The sequence below is a fragment of the Denticeps clupeoides genome, chromosome 11, assembly GCF_900700375.1.
Source record: "Denticeps clupeoides chromosome 11, fDenClu1.1, whole genome shotgun sequence".
Taxonomy (NCBI): domain Eukaryota; kingdom Metazoa; phylum Chordata; class Actinopteri; order Clupeiformes; family Denticipitidae; genus Denticeps; species Denticeps clupeoides.
Window position 1 is genome coordinate 735,435 of NC_041717.1, and position 24,841 is coordinate 760,275.

Consider the following 24,841-nt stretch of genomic DNA (forward strand, 5'->3'; position numbering starts at 1 on the left):
ACTCAACATACAGCATCTGCATGACCCACTTTTTCCGTTGCACCCCTATTTTTCCCCCAGTGGCCACGCCCACACTTCTCCTTTATTCTCCCCCCTTATTCTCCCTTTTCACTTATAATGGGAACTTTAACCCTTTCTCACATCCACACACTTCAACATATTGACATGAAACTTTGTACACACCTTCATCGGAGTCCCATCTAATTTTCTAGACCACGCCCCTGACGACATCCACGCCCCTTGTACAAAAACCACGCCCACAGAAACCACAATTTGCCAAATTGATTTTGCTTGTCAACAAACAACATCTCCCATGAGAGGCCACACCCCCTGTCAAACCACACCCCCAAACGTGACCACGCCCCCAGCAAATCAAAAATAGCCCAAAAAATTTTGCCAGTCAACAGACAACACCATTCAGCAAAAACCACGCCTCTTTTTCTCTTTTTTCCCCTTTCTCTTTTAACCTTTTTACGGCTTTCCAAGCCAAAATCGAAGTTTGTTCACAAACTTCCCCTTTCTAGTTTGGATTATTGTTACTCCCTAATTTACTGTCTACCTCACAAAACTCTCCATGACTGGTTCAGAATTAAGCCAGCCACATCATTACTAGAACTCTTTTTATCCATCATATAACTCCCGGTTAAGTCATGGCCTTGCCCCTCCACATCTGTCTGACCTCCTCCAGGTTGCAACTCCTTCTCGTACCCTCAAATCACCATCTTCTGTCCATTTGAATGTCATCTTACCTCTATGAGGAGCAGAGCTTTTAGCTGCTCTGCACCCAGGCTCTGGAACTCACTATCACCCAAGCTCAGAAATATAAATTCACTCGCATTCTTTAAACCATCACTCAAAACCCTGTAAATTAGAGATGCAAACAAGCACTGTATTATAACACTCAATCTGATGTTACCTGGCATGAAAGAGGCATGGCACAATAAAAGTTACAAGGATGAACAGTTTCTAATTTATTAACACCAGCAGATTACTATTGCAGTTACATGTATGTAAAAAAGGTACCAATGTTATAGAAAAACCCCAAATAAAAGAAAGGAGAAAGGGATAGAGGAAGAGAGAGAAAAAAAACATGAACCAGTCTCCATCAGCCTGGCCCAGGAGAAACATGGAGAGAAAAGGCCCAGAAAACTTAACCCCCAGTTCCCGGTGGAGGGGAAAGAGAGAAAGAGCTCAGCCCAAAAGAGAAAATTATTTTATACATTGTACTCCCAAAAAGTTCCCACAGACCAATCAGGATTTGTCTTTTGATGTCCCTGTCTTGAAGAGGTGGCAGTGGAGGCCTAGCGGTTAAGGAAGCGGCCCCGTAATCAGAAGGTTGCCAAGGTGCCACTGAGGTGCCACTGAGCAAAGCACCGTCCCCACACGCTGCTCCCAGGGCGCCTGTCATGACTGCCCACTGCTCACCAAGGGTGATGGTTAAATGCAGAGGACAAATTTCACTGTGTGCACCGTGTGCTGTGCTGCTTTCGCTGTTTGTTGTATTGTTGATTGTAGGGAGTCCTTGTGTGTCAGGAAGGCGCCTATAAATAAAATAAATATACCTCACAGTACATTCAGTGAAGGATTCACACTGAACATGCAAACTGTCGCCATGAGAGTCATGCATTTTCTCAAACTGCCGGTTTTAAATACTTCTTATTACCTGCTCTGTGCTACTCTACGTGAGTTGCTGCGGTGGAAATTTAGCACAATGCACATTAGCAGAATCCATAGCAACTACCCAAGGATGACTGTCTTATGTTCTCATTGAACGTAAAAATGTTCTTGTATTTTAACTTGCTTACTTGCTACTTTTTACAAGCCTTATTCTTTTATTCTATTTTATTACTTTTTTTACACATGTTTCTTTAACTATTATAGTAGAAATAAAAAAAAAAGGACAATCCCAGTCAAATGGTGAGGAAAAGATAAAAGGTTGTTTGAGAAGTCTCACAAGCACACATGGAGAGTTCTGAGAAGCAAATTGCTTTTTGTACAGCACAGAGGGGGTGCGGACAATCAAGCTTAAAAAACAATCAGAAATATTCCAATTATGAACATGCCAGCCTAATCTCATGCCAACACATCAGGTCATTTTGCTCAGCATCAGGTCATTTTGCTCTGTGACCTGAAGTATAGGGCATTACATGACTTTACATTATGACAGAGAACATCATTTTACGCAGCAGTGTGTGTGTGTGTGTGTCAATTCATATCACCTCGGCTCAAGGTTTTCCCAAAGTCCCTCAGCCTGTGCACAGGCCTGAATCCCGGCTCAGTTTTCAACCATTAACAGCAAAGTTTAAATTAGATCATAAGAGCATATAAATTTTCCATTACAACATCCCCTCCCATCACAAAATAAATCACAGTCATACTTAGATACTATGCTGATTCACAGGGATTAAACCAATGCAGAAACATTAAATTAAGCATTAGCATTAAGACACTTAACCCTATGTTGTGCCAGGGGGACTGTCTCTGTCAATACAGATTTTAAGTCGCTCTGGATAAGGGCGTCTGATAAATGCCATAAATGTAAATGTAAATGGATTAGACAAAAATCATCTTCTGACTCATTGGTTAGTTGTCCCAAAAGGGAACTGCGCCTTTCTCGATGGCTGTAATCACACACGGAATAATGCAACATCCACAAAGAGTAAGCATCCCAAGCAAAATGACACATAGAATCACAGTTTTCCATTTCCCCAGCAAGTTCCCCAGATTTTCTGCAAGCTCCTCCCTGAGCAATCTGAGCCCATTAAGTGCCTTAATGATGGAACCATCAGAGGCCGTATTATTTGGGATGTGGGTGCAACACGTGTCCCCAAAAAGGGCACAGACTCTGCCTCGTTCCGCATGTCCAGCCCCATCCTGTTCTGCCAAGTCGTGAGACTCTGCCAAGCTGTGATAAAAAGGGTGGTAGTAGCCTAGTGGGCAACACACTCGCCTATGAACCAGAAGACCCAGGTTCAAACCCCACTTACTGCCATTGTGTCCCTGAGCAACACACTTAACCCTAAATTGCTCCAGGGGGGGACTGTCCCTGTAACTACTGACTGTCGCTCTGGATAAGGCCGTAAATAATAAGGCTGTGATATATGCTGTAAATGTAAATATGAGAGAAGTAGCTGACAACTGCTCAGAGATCCCCATAAGGGCATTATGTGTGTAATTGATGAATTGCTGTTGATTGTAATAAATATAATTAACCCAGTCTACATTTTAATTTATTGTAGGCAAGAGAACTATGGACTCAAACCCTGCAGCTATTTGATTACGAGCCTTATATTCATCAGGAACTCCTCGGGGGACCCCGTTGGCGTCTATGTATATTCTATTGTCAAATGCTCCTAATGGGGTGTTTCGCTTCTTGAGGTGGCTAGAAAAGGATTTGGCGAATGGATCAGCTGCTAACTGAGTAAAGGATGCCAGCATCACATGTGCGCACAACCCCGTCCAATTCTTTGGGAGGGACACTCTCAAGGCCCCGTCACCACATACCCAATACGTGTCCACACCCGGTCCGAGAGAGTTTAAGACTCCTCTCCGGACATAATGCTCAGATCATTAAGTGTGGATTGACATGTTTGTTGCATCGACCTAAATGATGTACCTGGATGATGGTGGAACAGTTTCCTGAGAATTTACCTATGTCACGAGTCTTATTACGTTTGCCAATGTAGGGTATGCCCGAAGAATTGTAGCATGTAAAGGTAGTACATTGAGTGTAGGTGACCTCTCTCGGGACCGGTATGTACGGTTTGGTGGTGCTACACCCATAGTGCCACATAATTTTGCCTACCGATGGATGAAACAGGCAATGGATTGCACATACAGAGCACCACGTGGAGCACTTGTTGTCTCCTTCGAGGAACTCAATTCACTGATACAGGGTCCGATCTGGTGTGGGGACAAAATATCCTTTTCACCAGGAATGGCTACCTTAGAGGGAAGTTTAGCAGACAAACATATATTACATTCTGCATTAGACAGGTAGTGCAGGGTGACACCGGCGCAACCCCAGAAGCATGCTCCTGTCTGACACCACATTGTTGCCATGTGGGGAGCAGACTATCCCCACCAGGACTGACCTCAGGGATTATTCTGCCCTGTGGATGAGAGATCAGCCTCTGGATGCACCAGAGGCTGATCTGGGCAGGTGGGTCTCCCAGGAACAGTTGACAGTGGGTTGCATGGACCCACGTCGCTCACTCAGCAATCTTAACAGCCGTGTGTGTCACCAGCAGCACTTGGTAGGGCCGTTGCCCGCCAGTGCTTTCATTGCAGCTCCTTCACGAGAGCCCAATCAACTGGCTGGCGCTTACTGTCGTCCTGACCTGTGCCGGAGATCTGGAGAGATTCAGGCAATAAGCAATCATTTCACTTTCACAAATTTCTGTCAATCTGGCACTTGGAGGTCTGGGCGGTTCAATTCTGGTGAACAGAGGCCTGCCAAACTAAATTTAAAAGGGGCTCAGATTAGTTTTATTACCTTTTTTGCATGCGCATGACCATTACACCAGTTGGAGGGCCTTGGTCCACAGCAAACCTGTGGATTCACAACATTTTATTAATTTGTTCTTTAGGGTATAATTCTCTCTCTCCACAGCACCCCCGGATGATATGCACAGTGTGTTTTTAACTTAAAACCCTGCATTGCACTTAGCTGATTCAATTCTTCGATGACAAAATGTGTTCTGTTGTTGCTGGAAATGACAAGCAGAATGCCCCACCTCAGAATTATTTCTGTGAATATTTTTTTCTGCTACCGCCCCACTGTTGGCATGTTTTGCTGGGAAGATCTCCACCCATTTAGAAAACATTTCAACAATATATCTTGCATAAGGACTAGGTGTATGTACTGAACCTTTTGGTGAACCATACAGCAGTCAGTTGAGATAACATCCCCCCTTTTGACACATGGTCCCACCCATGTGTACATTTAGCAAAGAAGGGAATGAAGTGTCTGGGCAGGCAGGGCCAACCGTCAGGGGCCTGCCACACCCCCAAGGGTGTAAGGGTGAAGAAGTAGTGGCCCACTGTCTACATTCCTCAGGTGTGGCAAAAGATTGTGGAGAGTGGGCATGAAGATTGTGCCTGGACAGATGGCGAGACCGATGTGACATCACATGGCGCAAGAAGGTGACCTGTTTCTGCAAAAACTGTGGAGTTTAGAGAAATGCCTTATGGCCATTTTGCCTTTTGCATGCAATTGAGTCAACAAGCAAATTGTGTCTGCCTGACACTGCTCAGCCAAAGGGCAGCAAAGCAGCAGGGATAACTCAGAAAGATCCAAGTCCATCAGAGAATTACACAGGGCAGAGTTGTAGAGATGAGATTCTGTGTAGCCCTGACAGAGCCTGGTGAAAGTGTAAGGCTGGCCATTAAAGTTAAAAGCGAACCAGTACTGGCTGTCTGGATGTACTGGAACCGAGAAGAAGGCATTAGACAGATCAACAACAGTAAAGTACGATGTGTCAGGCGGAATTTGCGAAAGTATGGTATTTGGATTTGGCACTGTAGGCACTACAGCGGCATTAACTATTTTCAAATCTTGATCAATGATGCAATGGTGGAGTCAGAGGACATGATGGACATTCCCGGTGCAGTGCGGGCTTTGGTTAGAGACAGCCACCGCGCAGGGGTGGGGCTGTAGGCAATCTTCCACTGGTAAGCAGAAGACACCTTGGAGGAACTGCAGAGTAGGAATATGGAGGTTGGCTCACCTTGATCAGCATCGGTGGGTTGTGTGAATGTCAACCCAGCAGGCGTTGATGTGATAATCAAGCCTAATCTGCACATTAGGTCTCGGTCCAGCAAATTTATAGGGCACAGAGTATGTGGCCCCCAATAAAGGAAACTAAAGTGGACTGTATCATGGTGGCAGATGTGGCAGACCGCCTCATCTTCAATCAGCCAAAATACACCCATGTCACACCTCTTCTCATCTCTCTTCTCATCTCTCTCCACTGGCTCCCGGTAGCTGCTCACATAGTAAAGTAAAGTTTGGTGTTCCACAAGGTTCTGTCCTAGGTCCATTACTATTTTCCATATACATGACGTCATCCACAAACACGGTATTAGCTTTCATTGCTACACTGACGACACACAGCTGTAACTGTAAGCAATGCCAGATCAGAGGCAGCAGCTGAACAAAATAGAGAATTGTCTGAACGACATTAGACAGTGGATGCTCACCAACTTTCTCCTGTTAAACCCTGACAAGACAGAAGCTCTCGTACTTGGGCCTCAAGCAGCCAGGCATAAGCTGGCTGACTACATCATAACCCTGGATAGCCTTTCTATCTCACCAAGTATTGAAGTAAAGCATCATTGATGCAGGTCTCTCATTCATTTTGCATGTAGATAATGTCACTAGGATAGCATTCTTTCAGCTTAGAAATATTGCAAAAATAAGAAATATAATTTCAATGCATGATGCAGAAAAGTTGTTCCATGCATTTATTACATCAAGGTTAGATGCAACACATTACTGTCTGGATGCTCTAGTAGATGAGTAAACTCCAGCTAATACAGAATGCTGCAGCCAGTGTTCTAACTAGAACTAGGAAATTTGACTACATCACCCCAGTCTTACAATCATTGCACTGGCTACCCATCAAATTTAGCATTGACTATAAAATCCTATACCTATAAAGCTCTAAATGGTCTCGCCCCGCAATACCTGAGTGAAGTTTTAGTTCTTTATGACCCGCCACACCCCCTTCGATCGATGGGTGCGGGGTCACTACTGGTACCAAAAGTACAGAAGGTCACAGCTGGGAGCAGATCCTTCTCCTATAGAGCTCCACAGTTGCGGAACGGCTTGCCTGTCAGTGTCCGGGACTCAGACACAGTCTCAGTGTTTAAATCCAATCTCAAAACCTATCTGTTTTCTCTGGCTTTTTGTTAAAGTCCTAGACACTCATTTCACTTCACTTTGACACAGTGGCAATTATAAAGTCCAGTTTATCACAGAGTCCCCCTGTTAGACACAGCCAGTGTTAAATTCACCCTAGTTAGGCTGTCCTAGTTAGGGTACCGGGCCACTGTAGCACCAATGTACTACTACCACCACATATTCGGTCGTACAATGCCACCGTCTGCCGCTGCTTCCGTTTGTTCTCTCTGAGACATGGAATCAAGCACACAGACTGCTGGCAGACTCCAGTGAAGAGACAAGCAGATAAATCCTGGTTCCTGACAACTGCTAAACGAGGGATCTTCAAATGGACCAGTAACACCATAATGGACATGTAATGTAGACCATGATGCTGGACTACATTCTGGACTTCTCCAACCCTACAACTATAGGACTTATTTATTTATTTTTGTTCTTTCTTTCCTATTGTACAAATCACAAACCCTGCACTGACACCATTTGCAGGTCCCTCTCTGTAGCACTCCTTCCCAATGTTTCTTCCTTTCTTTTTTCTCTCTCTTTTTTCTCTCTTTTCTCTAGAGTTTTTTTTTTTCTTTGTGTGCAGAAGGGTCAAGTGTGGGGGGTGAGACACTGTAGTGTCTCAAGTGTGGGGGGTGTCAACTGTAGGGCTTGTCAAAGCCCATTGAGACATACTGTATGTGATTTTGGGCTATATAAGAAATAAATGTTGTTGTTGTTGTTGCTCACATTGAATTGAAATCCTTGGCGCTTGCCTATAGGGCTGTAAATGGAAGTGCACCCTTTACATCAACACGCTATTAGGTAGCTGCACTCCTGCATGCCCTCTCAGATCTGCAAATGAAATGAGACTAAAAAGGTCTCCGATCTCAATCAACTCTATTCTCCTTTGTTGTCCCTGGCTGGTGGAACAACTTGCCCTTCTCCATTCGACTAGCCGAGATTAGTACCTTTAAGAAGCAGTTGAAAACCCACTTGTTCAAAAAGTATTTCAGAAGAGTCTAACACTTACACACGCACATGCACACACTGCACAACAAAGAAATAATAATATGTTCTGTTCCTGACAAGTTAGGCCTCATCAGGGCTCTTAGTTTTGTAACTCAAAATCTAAGGAAACCGAATGAGAATTGCTGTCTTCTCCTTGTAAGTCACTTTGGATAAAAGCGTCTGCCAAGTAAAGTAAAGTAATGTATCATCAGTTTAAATGTAGGGAATGCTTTGATGGCATTATGTGTAAGTTTTTAAAGTGTTCAGAGGCATGTTCGGCACCTGTGCATCATGTTAACTCTGGGTTTGTGCTAAGGAGTACGTCACAAGGGCCCACAGTCGGAACATGAGTGGACCCTGCAGTCAGGGGTGTTGTGACATGTTGTGTGCCAATGTCCTGTTGGACCATCAGTGTTGTGTTTGGCAGCTGTCTGTGTAAGCAGATTCTGGAGAGTACCAGTGTGATTGTGTATGTGGTACATGGTGTTCTAGAGGTGGGATAAGAGAGTGTAAACATTTAGGTGATGGAGCGTCACTACCCTCTTTACTTGTTTGAAACACATTGTTTGGACTATCTGCTTCTGGTGTCTTCTCCCCCTCCCTCTCTCAATCTGCTTGGGTCTGTGGTTGTTGATGTTCTTGCTCCTACTGGGGGAAGTCCTGTTGCCAGTGTCCACGTTGTCCTCACTTGAAACACACTTCTGGGTCATACAGTTGGTTTCGGCTCCACTGACGATTTCCCTGACCACGGCCCTGACCTCCACGGCGTCCACGTCCCCGGCATTCATTTCTGCCTCTTATCTTCTGGACGCTGCATCCCAGAGTGTTTGTTGACCCTTTATTTTTTATTTCTTTTCCTGGTGAATGAAACTCTTCCATCTTCTTGGTGAGTCCCTGCACCATCTCGCAAAGAGCTGAGAGATCGGTGTGGTGGGGAAATGCTGCCTCACAGGCTTCAGCCAGTCTGTCAATGGCTTGGAGGTAGTCATCGTTATCTGAATTGCCCCGGTCAGGGTGGCACAGGGGAGTCGTACTGTGTGTTGTTTCATTTCCTCTAGCGACCAAGGGCAGTTACATGAGAATTGGCCCCGTATCTACTGGAGGTCTGTTGGAGCAGTTGAAGGGCGAGGAGGAGGGGGTTGTCCAAACCAAAGTTGGTTTTCAAAGCAGTGAAACATTTGTTAGTGAAGAACCATTAAGTCCCCGAGTCTAACTGAGCATTATCTCCATGACCTCCCACATCACCCAACATATTTATTCTCCCAGCCATTAACTTCAAACCTGCTTTTCTCTCCCTCTTCCACATTAACATGTTTTCTTCCGAGACCTTCTGTACCACGCAATTTTTAACCTTCTTTTTCTCTTAACAACTTAATCCATTCACCCTCTAAACCCATTGACAGCTTCTGAATCTGGGGCAAACTCAAAGTGCCCCTTTCAGGGAAACCATACCTTTCCATGCCACTCATTCACATGCCGATTTTTTTTTCTTTTCTTTTCTCACTCACCGGCTGTTGTCCTCCCATTTAAATTCTTGGTTCCCAGCAAGGATGCCCAAAGTGGAGTTGTTCTGGTCCTCGTAATTTTAAGGCACTGAGGCTGCAAAGTCTGAGTTGTACAAGATGGCCAGTCACCAGTTCAGTGCCTCCAATTTAGCGGTCCGCCTTTGGGATCCTGCCGACAATGGCAAATTGTAATGGAAATAAACATTTATTTATTTAACAGAAGGACAATCCCAGCAAAATGGTGCAGAGGAAAGTCTCACAAGCGCACATGGAGAGTTCTGGGAAGGACATTTCAGCAAATGTTTTTTGTACAGCTCAGAGGGGGTGTGGCCAGTCAAGTTTAAAAAAAACATTTTCAGGAATGAATCTGAAATATTCCAATGATGAACATGCCTACCTAATCTCGCACAAACACATTCATCATATTCAGCATCAGGTCATCTTGCTCTGTGACCTGAAGTACAGGACATTACATGACTTTACATTATGACAGAGAACATCATTTTACGTCGCAGGCTGTGCTGATAATTCATATCACCTCGGCTCAAGGTTTTCCCAAATTCCAAGGCGGTCCCTCCCTCCAGTGGCATGCCAGCTGACAGTGCAAATGAACTGAGATACGAATGAATCACTTGAGAAAGTGATTCTGTTCATTACATCTTTTAAAGGATTCATTCTTTTGAACAAATTTTTTCGTGAACGCCACATTACGACATCCTGGACCATTTGAAGTGTAAAATAAGCGCAGTTGTATTTAGACGCATGTAATGTAAGTTTCATAAGCCAAAACACAAACTTTGTTAATAAAAATCTGTTACATTCTAAGATTTGTGGATAATCAAGAGAGAGTATTTGTTTGAGAAGTGGCTTGTTTTAGAATGTCACATTTTAAGAAAACTCTTAAACTCTTATCTATTATTTAACTCTACTTTAATGATCACTCAATGATGAACTAGTTATTAATACTTTATTTCGACTTCCCCTCCCCACAGGAAGTCCCCAAATCCACCCAATTAACCCAAAAAAGGCATTGGTCTTTTACCAGCAGTCGCATAAAGTACAGTCCAGACGTTTGGACACACCTTCTCATTCAATGTGTTTTCTTTATTTTCATGATCATTCTCACTGAAGGCATCAAAACTATGAATGAAGTTATGTACTTAACAAAAAGTGGAGACCTGGCCTTGTAATCAGAGCAAAGGGTGGCTATTTTTAAAGAAACTAGAATATAAAACATGTTTTCAGTTATTTCACCTTTTTTTGTTAAGTACATAACTCTACATGTGTTCATTCATAGTTTTGATGCCTTCAGTGAGAATCTACCAAAGTAAATGCACATGAAAATAAAGAAAACACATGTGTGAAGAAGGTGTGTTTTGGCCTGTACTGTACATCATTAAATAAAGGAGAAATATATTTACTGTAGAAACAAGTGATTCAATTGACATTATATTAAAATTAAAGAAACTATATGTCACTTAAACTCATTGGCTTCATTGACACAAAGAACTGGGAGCAAAAACACTGCATAATGCTGTACAGTATGCTCAGAAGTCATACAATAATCATTCTAGTGGGAGGGGCTCTGACAAATTGGTTTGTGGATTTCTGCAGGAGCTCTCAAGACATTTCTGTCTTTGATGGCATCACACACAAAACCATAACACACCTAGCTCGTTGTGGTCATTGTGTAGCTCCTGTGTGAGTTGCTAGGTAAATAGTATGTTCATCATCACATTCGGATTCAGTGTCTGAGTGGTCCATCTCACCCTCTGCTAGGTCCAGCCCGGTCTGTGAGGGTGTGTGTATCAGTGCTGCAGTGTGTGTCTGCAAAGGCAGCAGTGTGTTGAGCTGTGCCACTAATGGCTGTGTGTTGCTGTTCAGCAGAGATTGCTCCATTTGTTCCTCACTCTCTTTTTCCTCTCTTCCCCTCACTTGTCCTCCTCCCAAAGTGACAGAAAAGAGATTAACATCTCCATTAAAGTTTAAATCCTCTTTTCCAATTACCAAAGTTTGAGTGTGTTGGCCAAGCTGGGCATTCTCTTCTTGTCCTTTGTCCTCTGCTTCACTTTCAGGTTGCAGCAGCTTCTCCTCTTCCTCTTTTCCTTCATCAGCAGTAGCAGAACTGTCTAGGAGGTATGACGATTCCTGCTCTGATCCATAATGGGAAAAGAAGCTGGAATCTGTTTTCGCAGGCCGGTCAATATACTCTGCGTTGTCATCTTCACTCTCCTCCATTTCCTCTTGGTAGCTTGCAGCCTGCTGCAGTGGTTGGTGATCAGGAGACCCGTGTGTGTGTCTGTGAGTGGGGGAGTGTTCTCGCTGTGCACAGCCCACTTCAGTGCTTTCTGGGGTGAGGAAGTGACACCCCACTTGGATGTTCTGAGAGAGAGAAAACGTGACATTTGGTAAGGTGGTATTCTCACAAATTTCAAGCTGACAACAACATAGTTGATCAAAGATGAACCATTTCAAATGATTGCAAAACTGACCAATAACATTTTCACTCAATATGGCTAGGCATTTTAAATGAATGTTATTAATTAATTTTATGTTTAATGAATCGTATTTTTTTGTTTTCGTCACTTGCTCCATCATTTCTGCCATTTTGAGAAAAACCTCTAGGTATTTGATTGGATGCAGCACGGTGTAGTTTTGGACATTAGTATGTGCGTGAGAATGACAGGGCAGGGGGAGAATGCGTGAGAGGGTGAAGTGAAACTGGAGCTTGGAGACCACATCCGGCAAATATCTCTCCCTTTCATGTGCTCCAAACAGAGAGAAGCACATCCACACCTTCTCTCCAGGGCTGATTCATATACATATGCAGCTGCCACCACCACAAAGAAAACAGACATTTAAATTGGTTTAAATGTCATGAACAATGCTCTGCAGCTGCGTTTGTGAACAGTCAAGAAACATCATCAATCTGCCCAGAGTAACTTCAACTTATGTTTGCACAACATAAATGTGCAAAGCCTGTGAGCGCATGCATCTGGTATATCAAGGACATTGTTGCGCATTTCATGCTAAACACCTGTAATGATGTGCCATTAATTGTCCTTGTACAGAATTTACACCTAATAGAGAGATGTTATAACTTGGAACCAGAACATGGAAGGTAGATAGAAATCCTGTTCAGACCTGATCTGATCACTAGCTATGAAATCTAAGTACAGGGGTGAATGCACTGAAGCACATTCTCAATCTCAATTTATTGTTTATGCCAAAACAATATGCCAATTATTCTTTAACTTTCCATATTATTCCCTTATGTGATTTCCCCATAGTTTAAGGGAAGTGGTTTTATGGCAGGTGAAAATAGAAATCATGTTGTGTTGTTTACTGACTACTCTTCATCTTTTAAAAATAGTCTATGGAATACTCATAAGTATAACATTTTGTTAACACCAGACTTCATTATGAAACAACATTTAAGTTAATAGGTTAGAGGGTTCTTGCAGGTCTCAGCTCTCTAAAATGAAAAGTGAATCTTTTCACACTTGTCATGAACAGACACATGATAAACGGGGAGGCAAAAGGAAATAAGTTTGTATGCGAGCTGAGAATGGGACAGGAAGTGGAAACGCTCACCAGCGCTGCAGGCAGCTGCATTTTTGGACTGCAGACAGAACCAGTGTAAACTAGAATGGCTATGAAACCAATCACGCCCACTCCTCCCAAGGTTGTTCCAATGACCCAAACAACTAGATACATCACTGCAATACAGGAAAATACATGTTTCAATATCACAGCATGAAAAACATTTTTTATATGTAGGTGAACTAGTAATTGTTCCGCTGATATTAACCTGTACTAATGCTGGATGTGGTAGCAATGTAGGCTCTAAATCTGTGTCAAAATAAGAGTTAATTTCTTAAGACTCTAAAAAGGCAACATAATTGACCTGCCAATGTAGACCCATCAAGAACAAAAAACCTTATGGGGCCCACATTTGATCTCACACTTCCAAATAACCAAGCACTTGGCTAGTGTGACCACAACTACATTTAACAAAACTGATTTAACAATATAATTTAAAAATTAAACAAAGGTGAAGTTTAAATTACTGACTTATTCCAATGCCTGAATTCTGGTTAACTATAACATGGAAATCATCATTATATACTTGCTTTGGAGATCCCCCACTTACCTTCAGGTGGCTTTACCTTGCTGGTGAAGGCGCATAACCACTGAGATGGTAGATTTTTACGGCTGTATGATATGGGCTCCACTTTTATGCAGTACTCCTGACCAGGACTGAGATAATCTAATTTATATTTATCCAAATAGGACTTTTGCACAGTTTCCCACTGCATTAAAAAACATTCAAACAAGTATGGTCAGTCATTATGGTTGGTGAAATGTTGTATGACAACTCAAAATGTATGTATTATATTAAAATTTAGAAATTTTGTTTCAATTACACCACATTACAAACACCATGTTCTTGATTTCAGAGTTCTATAACTTGAAAATCAATGATGGATTTTGTTGTGTTCTGGACGCTTGGTGAAGAGAGGGGCAAAGCAGTCAGCAGATCACCACCTGGTGGTAAATTTGATTTGCTGCATGGGGCAAAGACCTGGATGATCCAACTGAATGTTTGGCAGAGCCCACTATGCAAGATGAGTTCAAAACCTAGTTCAGAAAAAGCGGAGACTTCAACTGAATGGTCCTAATAGGTCAAAAAGATCAGCACTTCAGGAGGGAGTGTGCCACCCCATAGTGGTGGCCTCCGTTTCTGGAGGCAACGTCCTTATGGAACTGCTCCTTGGTGCAGATGGCCCGGGTTCAAATCCTACCTGAAACGCATTCTCAGTGCTACCAAAAGCAACAAAACGTTCAACTTATTGGGGCAGTGGTGGCGTAGCAGTTAGGAAGCGGCCCAGTTATCAGAAAGTTGCCGGTTCGATTCCCGATGAGTTAAATGCAGTGCCAGACCTCTGGTGGATTAGTTTAATTTATTAGTGGAATTGCCTACACAACTGAGTTTTTTACATATGTGTGATATGATTATTTTTGCTGAGATCAGTCTGCTTCCAAGTCTTTTGGTATGTGACTGGGTTAAGGACATAAAAAAGTTCTGAAGGACATTGGATGAAAATGGGGAGTAGAGAAGTGAGGTTGATAGTACAGGGTGTGGAATTATTCCACATACCTTCTGTGCTCCAGCCTTCCTCCAGTGGATTTCATAGCTGACTGAGTTGCAAAACTCATTGAAGACCTTAGGCTCTATGCCCTTTCCTCTGGGAAGGGTAATGTTAAACTCCAGACATGTCCCACAACCTTTCAGGGTCACAGTAGGGGGACCAATTTCATCTGACAAAAATGAACAGTGTTAGTCTTCCCTACACTGCAAATATGCAAATAAAGTAAATTACACAATGTAAATGTAAAATAATGTAACATTACAATGCAATGCCAATTTGGCCATGATGACAATATCACAATAACATCAATACATCTACACTATGATTAAAATTAAAGGACTTTTTACAATGCAAAAGAAATGTACTTGTGTTTTTGAAATATCTTGTGCTATTCTGCTTTTAAATGTACGTTGTTGAAACCATATTGGACTCCAGTGTATCCAAAGAGTTTTTTTCTCTTAAAGCTATTAAAAATATATTTAACCAGTTTTAACTTTTTTATGTTGATGCTATGGTCGAGATACACTGTATCAATATCATCTCAACTGATAAATTGAACACTCTGCTCAGCAATCTTCCCATAGTCACCCCTTTAATTCTCCTTGGTGACTTCAACCTTCCACTTGACTCGAATTGTCTTGCCTTTTTCCCCCTCTCCACTCTCCTTGGCCAACAGCAGCAGTTCTTCCACCCACAAGAGAGGGAATATCCTGGACCTGGTCTTCAGTCATCCCTCTCCACCTACTGACCTTTCTTCCACTCCACTTCGCATCTCTGACCATCACTTTATGTCTTTCACTCTACCTATCGGATCCAAGACTGACCACCATCCATCACGCATACGACATAACCTTCACTCTGTCTCACCTTCAACTGTATCTATCTTTCACATCTTTCAACCTCTGACTCATTCTTCTCCTTACCACTGGAAAGGCCCACTAACACTCTCCTCTCTTCTCTTCTCTTTCCCTTTCTATAGATCATCTCTGTCCTCTATCTTCCAAACCCAATAGGACATCTCCCCCTGCTCCCTGGCTATCTGAGACATTACGCAGCAGTCAAAGGAAACTAAGAGCAGCAGAGAGGAGATATAAGAAATCACAGCTTGACTCAGACCTGCTGCATTATCAGAAACTCCTACGCAACTTCTCCACTAACCTCTTCTCTGCTAAGTCTACTTTCTACAAAGCAAAACTGGAAACCTCTGCCCACAACCCTCAAAATTCTCATCTCCATTAAACCGTCCAACTCCCCCTGCTCCATCTTCCATAACCGCTGAAGATTTTGCCAACTTCTTCACAGGTAAGACTGAGCAAATCTGCCAATCTCCACCACCACAACCTTTACTCTACCTATGAAGACTCGCCAACTGCCCTAGAACAATTTTCAAAGCTCACATCAGATGAAATCATCCAGATCATATCTACATGTAATCCCACCATCTGTCCACTGGATCTAATCCCCTCCACAATACTCCAAACAATCTCTCCTGACCGTATCCCCTTAATTTCTCACGTCATAAATGATTAAATTACATCTGGTCATGTACCATCTGTCTTTAAAACAGCCATGGCAGGGTTCTTCCAATCCTAAAGAAACCCACTGCTGATCCTACACCCTCTGCTGTTCTCCCTCTACAATCAGCGATCACTTCATCTGTCTCAGAACAATCTCCTGGATCCCAACCAGTCTGGCTTCAGAGCAGGTCATTCTACAGAGCCAGCACTTCTGGCTGTTTCTGAGAAGCCACATGCGGCCAGATCAGCAAAACTCTGTTCTTATACTTAGAAAATACTTAGACTAACTTGTAACTTATGCAAGAAAAACTACAACAGAATGAATAAATTGATTGTATTAATGATTTGAGTCCTAGTGAACCAGAACTGATGTTTTCGACATGTTTTGCCCCAGGAATAGGCAGAATCCAAGATGCAAGATGAGTTCAACACCTAACTCAAAAAAAGCTTCCTACATGTCCAGCAGTAGGTTAGGGACCCAAGGACCTGCTGGAGAGAAATGCCTTCAAGGCAATTCTGTCTGTGGGTTCCCTGGATACAGGGTAGTAGTAGCCTAATGGGTAACACACTCACCTATGAACCAGAAGACCCAGGTTTGAATCTCACTTTCTACCATTGTGTCCCTGAGCAAGACACTTAACCCTAAGTTGCTCCAGGGGGACTGTCCCTGTAACTACATATTGTAAGCTCTGGATAAGGGCGTCTGATAAATGCTGTAAATGTAAATGGATACAACTGAATGGTCCCAACAGGCCAAAAAGAACAGTGCCTCAAGAGGGGAGTCACAAACTCAAAAAAGGGGGTGAGGACCAACTTGTTCAGTTTGGCCAGACAAGAGGTGTAAATAGTTTGTTAAGATATGTGTATGTATGGAATTAAAGGCACATGTACTTACTGTTGAAGGTGGGCTTGAAAAGGATACTCACCAGGAGGGACTTTATGGTCCCATACCTGGCCTGCAGGGTCACATTAAAAAGTTCAAAAAGGTTCTTTTGTTTAATTAAAGGGGAAATGTTCCAGGCATGTTGACCATCAAATGTGCTTGTATTTTGGCAGTTGTTCCTGCAAAAGACATCTTCAGTTATTACTCAGTTATTTATTCTAATTTATTCGATTTATTCAACTTGCTGTTCATTCATTGTAAATGAACTCCTAGTCTATTGTTTGTGTGTGTGTGTGTGTTTGTGTGTGTGTGCGTGCGCACACAGTTAAAGATGCCATCAAGAAGTACAAAGGACATTCCTATGAATGCAAAGAACTTATACAACTCATACATCATAACAACAAGAAGAAGTGTAGCTTCCTTAGGGTTGAAACTATGACCGCATCACCACCATACTTCTGTATAGGAGATTTAAACTTCTACAGGTTTGTCATCACAAACAACAGATGCACTTCATTTTATGGATAAGGGTATAATGCATGAGTCTGTGTAAGTGAATCTGGAAAAACTACAAGACCGACACTTTCCAAAAATGTACAACACACCATTTCAGAAGCAACAATCCCCCAGGAGGAGATGCACATGGAATGAGATACATTAATGGATTCATGCAACACCTTGCTACACTGCTTACAGTTGAAATGCTTTAAAAGCAGCTGAAAGGCAGTGGAAGAAATTTAAGTGCCTGGTTAAACTTAGTAAGTATCAATCTCTCTTAACATCCTTCTCTGCTGCTTCTCTGCTACAGCAAAGACTAGATACTTCCAGGACAATGTAAGCAACTGCACTGACTCTCGCAAACTATTCTCTAAACCAATCTGTACTGGACAGCTACCGCCCAGTCTCCAACCTTCCTTTCCTTTCAAACATTCTTAAAAGAGCAGTTCTGGCTCAACTTTCTTCATTTCACCATGAGGATGATCTACTCAACCCTTTTTTGGTCTTGTTTCAGGAAAGGACATTCCACTGAAACCTCCCTCCTGGCAATGGAGGATGACCTTCGTGATGCAAGAGCTGCCGTAGATCATCTGTCCTCATCTTACTTGATGTATCTGCTGCCTTTGACACAGTAAATCACGAAATTCTTCTTACCACACTCTCAGATTTAGGAATTAAAGGAACTGTACAAAATTGCTTCACCTCTTATCTTCAAGACAGGTCCTTCAAGGCATCATGGGGAGGGGAGACATCTGGCCTCTTAAAGGTAACCACAGGAGTTCCACAAGGCTCTGTGCTTGGCCCCCTTCTTTTCTCAATATACACTCGCTCACTTGGTCACATCATGCAATCCCATGGCTTTTCCTATCACTCCTACACTGATGACACTCAGCTCTATCAGTCTTTCCCACCAGAGGATACCACTACTGCAACAAAAATTTTGGCCTGTCTCTCGACATATCAGCATGGATGTCTGAGTGATACCTCCAATTAAACTTATTCAAAACTGAGATTCTGATCTTTCCGGGCAGCAACTCTCCTTAGCAAAACTTGTCACGCCTCTTCTCACCTCTCTCCACTGGCTCCCAGTAGCTACTTGCATTGAGTTCAAATCCCTGATGCTTGCCTACAGGGCTGTAAATGGAAGTGTGCCCTCTTATATCAATAGGCCTAGTGGTTAAGAAAGCGGACCCGTAATCAGAAGGTTGCCGGTTCGAATCCCGTTCTGCCAAGGTACCAATGAGCAAAGCACTGTCCCCACACACTTCTCCCCAGGCACCTGTCATGGCTGCCCACTGCTCACCAAGGATGATGGGTTAAAAGCCGAGGACACATTTTGTTGTGTGCACCGTGTGCTGTGCTGAAGTTTCACAATGACAATCACTTCACTTATTACAGCAGCTCTCCAATAGCAGAGTTATAGCAGCTAAAGTGAAAGAATTTATACTGGAATGGGTCAATTTGACATTAATGTGTAAGTCATCTGGGGGGCTCACCTGCAGCACACCTCGTACCTGGTACCTTGAGGGGTTCCTGTTCCAGGAATCCAATGTAGAGCGTGGTCAAAATTCCGAGACTCTATGCAGAGCTTGGTAGGAGCTGGAAGATCTGAGAAAACAATTTACATTCATTGAATAAATAGACTGACGGGACAAACACTGCATGGTCTTTTAAAAGTCAAGCCCTTGCAGGAAAGCAGCAGCACAATTTCTCTCACTGTCCATTCCAATTTGTTTCATTTATCAAACAGACTCTCATCTAAACTGCGTTTGGCTACAATGGCTACTGCAAATACAGGAGAACGCTAGCAAGAGTTCAGGTATATGTGTTTCTGAAAATGTAACAACCTTGTACAAAGGCAGAGGCAGGAGAATGGTAAAAGTGGTATGTGCTGGATGCTGATTTCCATGTCTTGTATTGATTGTTGCCCTGTATGCTGTGTATTTATGCAGCTTGTCTTTGTTCATTGTTTTGATCTTTTAGGGTGGTCTGCATGATCTCTGTATATGGCTCTTGCATTACAAGTATGTGAAAAAAACAGGATTCATCTGGTGTGTTGTATAATATTTTTTTATTCATTATGTAGCTCGAAAGTCTAGTCTTAGTTTAAGATTAGTCTAAGACCAGTTATGGGAGTTTTTTTTTCCATTAAGCATAATTTCAGAAACATGACCTAAAAAAAAACATCTAGAACTGCACCCATCGACCAGAATTATACTTGGTGCAGTGGAGTTGCATTAGGCATCAAGGTACAGGGGCAAGATGGTAAATAGGAAAATGTCAAGCTGAAGTACAAGACCAAGATACAGCAAACATTCTATAAAGGAAGCCTGCTTAGCTTGGCAGGGGATCAGGAATACACCCATCCATCTCCCTCCACCCACCATACTGGTGGCAGGCCACTGCCCATCCTTAACTCCTCCTACCTCCTAGCCTAGTGGGTAACACACTTACCCAGAAGACACAGGTTCAAATCCAACTTACTACCATTGTGTCCCTGAGCAAGACACTTAACCCTAAATTGCACCAAGGGGACTGTCCCTGTAACTACTGATTGTACGTCGCTCTGGATAAGGGTCTGGTAAATACTGTTAAAAAAAAAAAAAAAAATTATAGATTTGAGACAGTCTCCACCTTTGGGTCTGAAGCTGTGATCTCCTTAATTAGTACTCATCTTCAAAATGGTGGAGATGGAAAAAGCTCTCAGGAAAACAAAGGTGAATGGGGGCCGTACAGTACCCCTGATCAAGGTACCCCCAATCTCAAAGAAACAAAAACAGCAGTTTTTCAGGGGGTTCTGAACATTTTTCTTTTGTTTAAAACAAACAAGATAATCTCATTTTATAGGAAAATTTTATGTAAAACGATTTCAGACACCACTAATATGAACCGTATAATTTTATCCACCTTGGCACTAGAAGCAGCCTGTCCATGTGCCACTTGTTTCGGGTCACATTGTAATCTGGTCAACCTGCATATACAGACACAAATACACACAATATAAAATGATCTAGTCGAGAGTAGTGGGCACTTGAACTTTATTTTCCTTGGAATCAAAAGATTTTGCTGTTAACCTCTTCAGGTGATTTATGGTAAATCATGCAAGCGAGTTACTGGGGCGACCCACCAAGCTCCCCCACCACCAGGCCGCCACTCACCGTTTCACATTCAGAACCACTTCTCTCTCATCGAGGCATACGCTGAGTCCCACAAACCACCAGCTCTAGTCATTGGCGACTCCACAGTTAGAAAAATGAGGATTGTGGAACCAGTGGAAAAAATCTTGTGTTTTCCCGGAGCCAGAGCGCCCGACATCCGCACAAATGTAAAAGCGCTGGCAAAAAATTCCAGTATAGTGATTCACGTCGGCGCAAACAATGTCCGGCTACGCCATTCGGAAATAACTAAAGATTTTATAGAGATGCTTGAATTGGCTAAAACAATGTCGGATAAAGTAATCTGCTCTGGCCCATTACCGCAGTTTCGGCGTAGCGATGAGACCTGTAGCAGGATCCTCGATATAAATCGCTGGTTGTCGGAGTGGTGTCCAAAAAAAAAATGGGCTTTATTAATAACTGGCCAACATTTCGGGGGAAGCCTTGTCTTTTTGGGCGAGATGGCATCCACCCCAACTGCGTAGAGCACCACCCAGCTTGTACAGCATTGACACTGTATCTGTACCTCGCCCTATTAAAACAAGAGATCCTACAAGAAACATTAAGATTAATAATAAAACTCCTAAATATGAGTGTAATTTATTACTCGTTACTATCATTCCTACTGAAGGTACCATCAGCACCTCCGATATAAGAAAAGGATTATTAAATGTTAGATCTGTCACACCTTAAAGTACTCATTGTTAATGAAATTATTACAGATCAGGGGTTTGATGTACTGTGCCTGACCGAAACTTGTTTAAAACAAAATGAATTTGTAGCCTTAAATGAGTCTAGCTCTCCTGGATACAGCTATGTACAGCTATGAACCTCGCTTAACTGGAAGAGGAGGCTGCGTTGCAGTGAATTATAATGATAAACACATGGATTTAACTCTTTTGAGATTCTCTATACCAACATAACCCATGTAGTCTCGCAAAATAAATCCTGGTTCCTGGAAACTGTTAATCGATGACTTAGCGTGAAATTAACCAGAGTGTCACCACAGCCACCATCACCTTGACTAAAGCTTCAGGGACCAGTAGCATTATAATGGACATGTAATGTACACCATGACTGGGACTAAAACCTACTTACAGTCCAGTACCTCCAAACATGGACAGATGCTCTATACTACATTTTAGACTTTTCCACCTGTACAACTGTAGGACTTTTTCGACAACTCGTCACAAAACCTGCACTGACACTAATTGCAGGCTCACTCTACCCTGGAAGGGGGTACCTCTCTGTATCCCTCCTCCCCAAGGTTTCTTGCTTTCTTTTTTGTGTGGAGTTTTTCCTTGTGTGCAGAAGGGTCAAGTGTGGGGGGTGTCAACTGTAGGGCCTGTCAAAGCCCATTGAGACATACTGTATGTGATTATGGGCTATATAAGAAATAAATGTTGTTGTTTTTGATTTCACCTCGTATTCTTGTATCCAGACACCTTCAGGCTGTATGCGTTGACATGTGACCAACGAGCACCAGTTGACCGAGCTTTCATTTGAATTCAGCAGAAACACAGTTATTACACAAACACAACTATATGCAGGTCACTAGTTGATCCGTAACAGCGGTACAGTCAACATTCTTCTAGGGCAGTGGTGACCTAGCGGGTAAGGAAGTAACCCGCTAGAAGGTTGCCTGTTCAAATCCCTAAAACGCCATGGTGCCACTTTGCACCTTGTTGTGTATGTATGATGCCTTCTTGTGTTTTGTCTTTAAATGTTTGTCTACTGTATGTAAATGATTGTTCTGTATAACGGGGTTTTGTCCTGAGTGAACTATCCATCTTTTCAAGTTGTGCATTTGCATCCGTCCTTCCTGCCTGAATTACCCACTGTTCCATGACAGAATGACCTGACTATATTTGGACGCAGCCGACTTGCTCCTGTCACCGCCTTCTCATCCCGATTCCAGCAACAGACCTCAGGAGATTGACAGCTCCCAAACAATGGACCCTGCAATGTACCAGGTTTTTCTCCAGGTGTGACAGACCCTCAGTGGCCTACAAAATCTAACGTGGGGTCCCGGAGTTCTGTCACACAGCTCATGTTGCCCGGATTGCTGGCGGATTTGCTACTGGACCTCAGCGGCCCACAAAAGCTACCATGCGGGGTACCATGGAGTACTTGGACTTCCCCAGGAGCGAATTCCGACCATGAGGGGTGTCCTGGTACATGTGTTGTACTGGTGTTTCATTGAGTCCACAAGTTCACCCCAGATTTCCTGACTGTTTGCACCTGTTGTTGTGTATGTATACTGCCCTTATGTGTTTAGGCTTTGTCAGGTTATTGAATGTTAGTTTATGTTTACCACGGTCCTGTATGGAGTGTTTTTGCGTCCTTCCTTCCTGCCTGCACTACCTATCTACAATGACATTGGAAAAAACATTACAATCAGTGAAACCTGTAGGAACAACCTAAAAAAAAACTTGCTAGCAAATAAAAAGCCCTATTATTTGAATTTTAGAGGTATTGATTTCTGGATTCCACAATTTCAGATACATAGATTAGATTTTATTAATATAAGCATTAAACTCAGACCCTACCTTAATTAGGCTCGGGTGTTAATTAATGTCCTAATAATGAGTGAGGTAGATTGTGAAGATATGTGGGTTGGAAGAAAAACTTTCTGGCAGATGAACCTCCAATATGAGGCTTGGGAAACACTGTCCTAGAAGTGTTATGAAGGCAGTAAATTCCGGCATAATACCTTGGCGATGTCTACGTCTAGACAAACAGACCAGTTGGTCTGCTGCGCTGACCCCTAACAGGTGGTCACCAAAACATTTAGCTTTTTACAAATCACATTTTTTACATTACTAACACAAAAAATGCCATTTTTTAATAGATGACATTACAGCATAAATTTAATCTTTAAACACAGATGAAATTTCTGCAAAGAAGAACTTTTAATGGCATTAATAATGAAATTATCCAGAAGATTTAAAAAAAGATTTATAAATACGAAAAGCAGTATTTATAAAACAGCAGTACCAATAAGATAAAAACAATACCCAACATATGAATTATCATTTAACATAGTCTGGTTCTCCTGGTCATGCTCATGTTCTCAAGCTCAAGGTCTCCAGATTCATGTTCAGATTCACCTCTTTGGTTCTTGTTGGTGCCAAACTAGTTCTTCTTGAGGAGAAAACAACCGAGCTGCACTCACCACAAGAAGACAACTGGATCAGGCATGTGGTCAGTAGAACTAGTCTCTTCATGTTATCTGCAGAACTTCCAACCCCACTGAACAGTCTGAAACAGACACACACAAACACACACACAGACTTCTTACTGATGAACGCGAGAAGATGCTCCGCGCCCACGTATCTTCGATGGCCGCTAATTATAATAATGGGAATAATCGTTCGGTTGATATGAGTCAGAAACGAAGTCAGGAGCACTAAGTCCATCAGGCGGAGGCGTCTAACTTCCTGTTAACCCGAGAGTTTCTCCAGTCATTTAAACTCACACAGACACACAGAAGTCCCGACATTTGAATAAGTTTATACCAGTAGCTTTTTAAAAATAATTTTATACTTTTTTTTTTTTTTACTTCTGAACGTCCTCTAGATCATTGTTATAAGATGCATTAATTCATAGGAAATAATAAAACATTACAGTTAAATTTCGTGATTTTCATCACCTCCTTCATCCTGCATCGGCTGTCCCGCTGGAAAGTCCAGATCCAGACGGTGCTTCACGGTGATCCAACGCAGCAGAAACGAAAGCGGAACAGCAACAGACTCAGACAAGAGGGGTAATCACGTGACCCGGCAATCACGTGACCCCGGAGACTAGAAGCGCCCTGCATTTGGGCATGATGCGATCGACGTGCAGCTTTGGGATATGACTACATGTAATGTATACCAGCTACATCAGCAAGTGTGTTGAGGATGTCACCATCTCCAAGACCAGTATCACCTGATCAAACCATAAACCCTGGTTCTCTGCTAAGATGCACAACCTGGTGAAAATCAGGGACTCAGCCTTCCAGTCCAAAGACAAAGAGGCTTGTTCTACAACCAGAGCCAACCTGTTAAAACAGGTTATTAAGGAGGCAAAGCGAAAATCAGCAGCCACTTCACATCTTCTAAGGACACATGGCGCAAGTGGCTACAAGCCAACATATCAGGCCTGGAGCAGTGACCCCTCCCAGCCAGATGAGCTGAACAACTTCTTCGCTGGGTTTGAAGCAGAGATCAGGGAGCCACCGAGAAAAAAAAAACT

The 24,841-nt window shown here is 42.7% G+C and overlaps 1 protein-coding gene across 5 annotated transcripts; it reads right to left on the reverse strand.

The window, feature by feature from the left end:
• Nucleotides 1-1,292: 1,292 nt before the first annotated feature.
• On the reverse strand, nucleotides 1,293-24,364 carry crfb1 (cytokine receptor family member b1). 5 transcript variants are annotated; one of them, XM_028995555.1, is made up of 10 exons: nucleotides 24,258-24,364; nucleotides 23,781-23,866; nucleotides 18,947-19,058; nucleotides 16,965-17,131; nucleotides 14,561-14,721; nucleotides 13,553-13,712; nucleotides 12,994-13,118; nucleotides 11,407-11,781; nucleotides 9,403-9,568; nucleotides 1,293-1,541 (listed from the first exon to the last, which is right to left on the reverse strand). In XM_028995555.1, the coding sequence occupies exons 2-9, from the start codon at nucleotides 23,830-23,832 to the stop codon at nucleotides 9,533-9,535; spliced, it is 1,188 nt and encodes a 395-aa protein (XP_028851388.1). In that variant the 5' UTR covers nucleotides 23,833-23,866; nucleotides 24,258-24,364; the 3' UTR covers nucleotides 1,293-1,541; nucleotides 9,403-9,532. The 5 variants fall into 5 exon arrangements, with proteins under 5 accessions (XP_028851388.1, XP_028851387.1, XP_028851385.1 ...); XM_028995554.1 differs by lacking the exons at nucleotides 1,293-1,541; nucleotides 9,403-9,568 and having other exon boundaries at nucleotides 10,836-11,781; nucleotides 18,965-19,058; XM_028995552.1 differs by lacking the exons at nucleotides 1,293-1,541; nucleotides 9,403-9,568 and having other exon boundaries at nucleotides 10,836-11,781.
• Nucleotides 24,365-24,841: the final 477 nt, after the last annotated feature.

What these genes read in the sequence shown, in the direction of transcription:
- crfb1 (XM_028995552.1), bottom strand. Translation starts at nt 23,832, where the DNA reads ATGAAGAGACTAGTTCTACTGACCACATGCCTGATCCAGTTGTCTTCT. An exon ending in TTTCAAGCCCACCTTCAACA is followed by an intron (nt 14,722 to 16,964) that starts GTAAGTACATGT and finishes CATTTTTGTCAG; the next exon opens with ATGAAATTGGTCCCCCTACT. An exon ending in TGCAGCTGCCTGCAGCGCTG is followed by an intron (nt 11,782 to 12,993) that starts GTGAGCGTTTCC and finishes TCTCTCTCTCAG; the next exon opens with AACATCCAAGTGGGGTGTCA.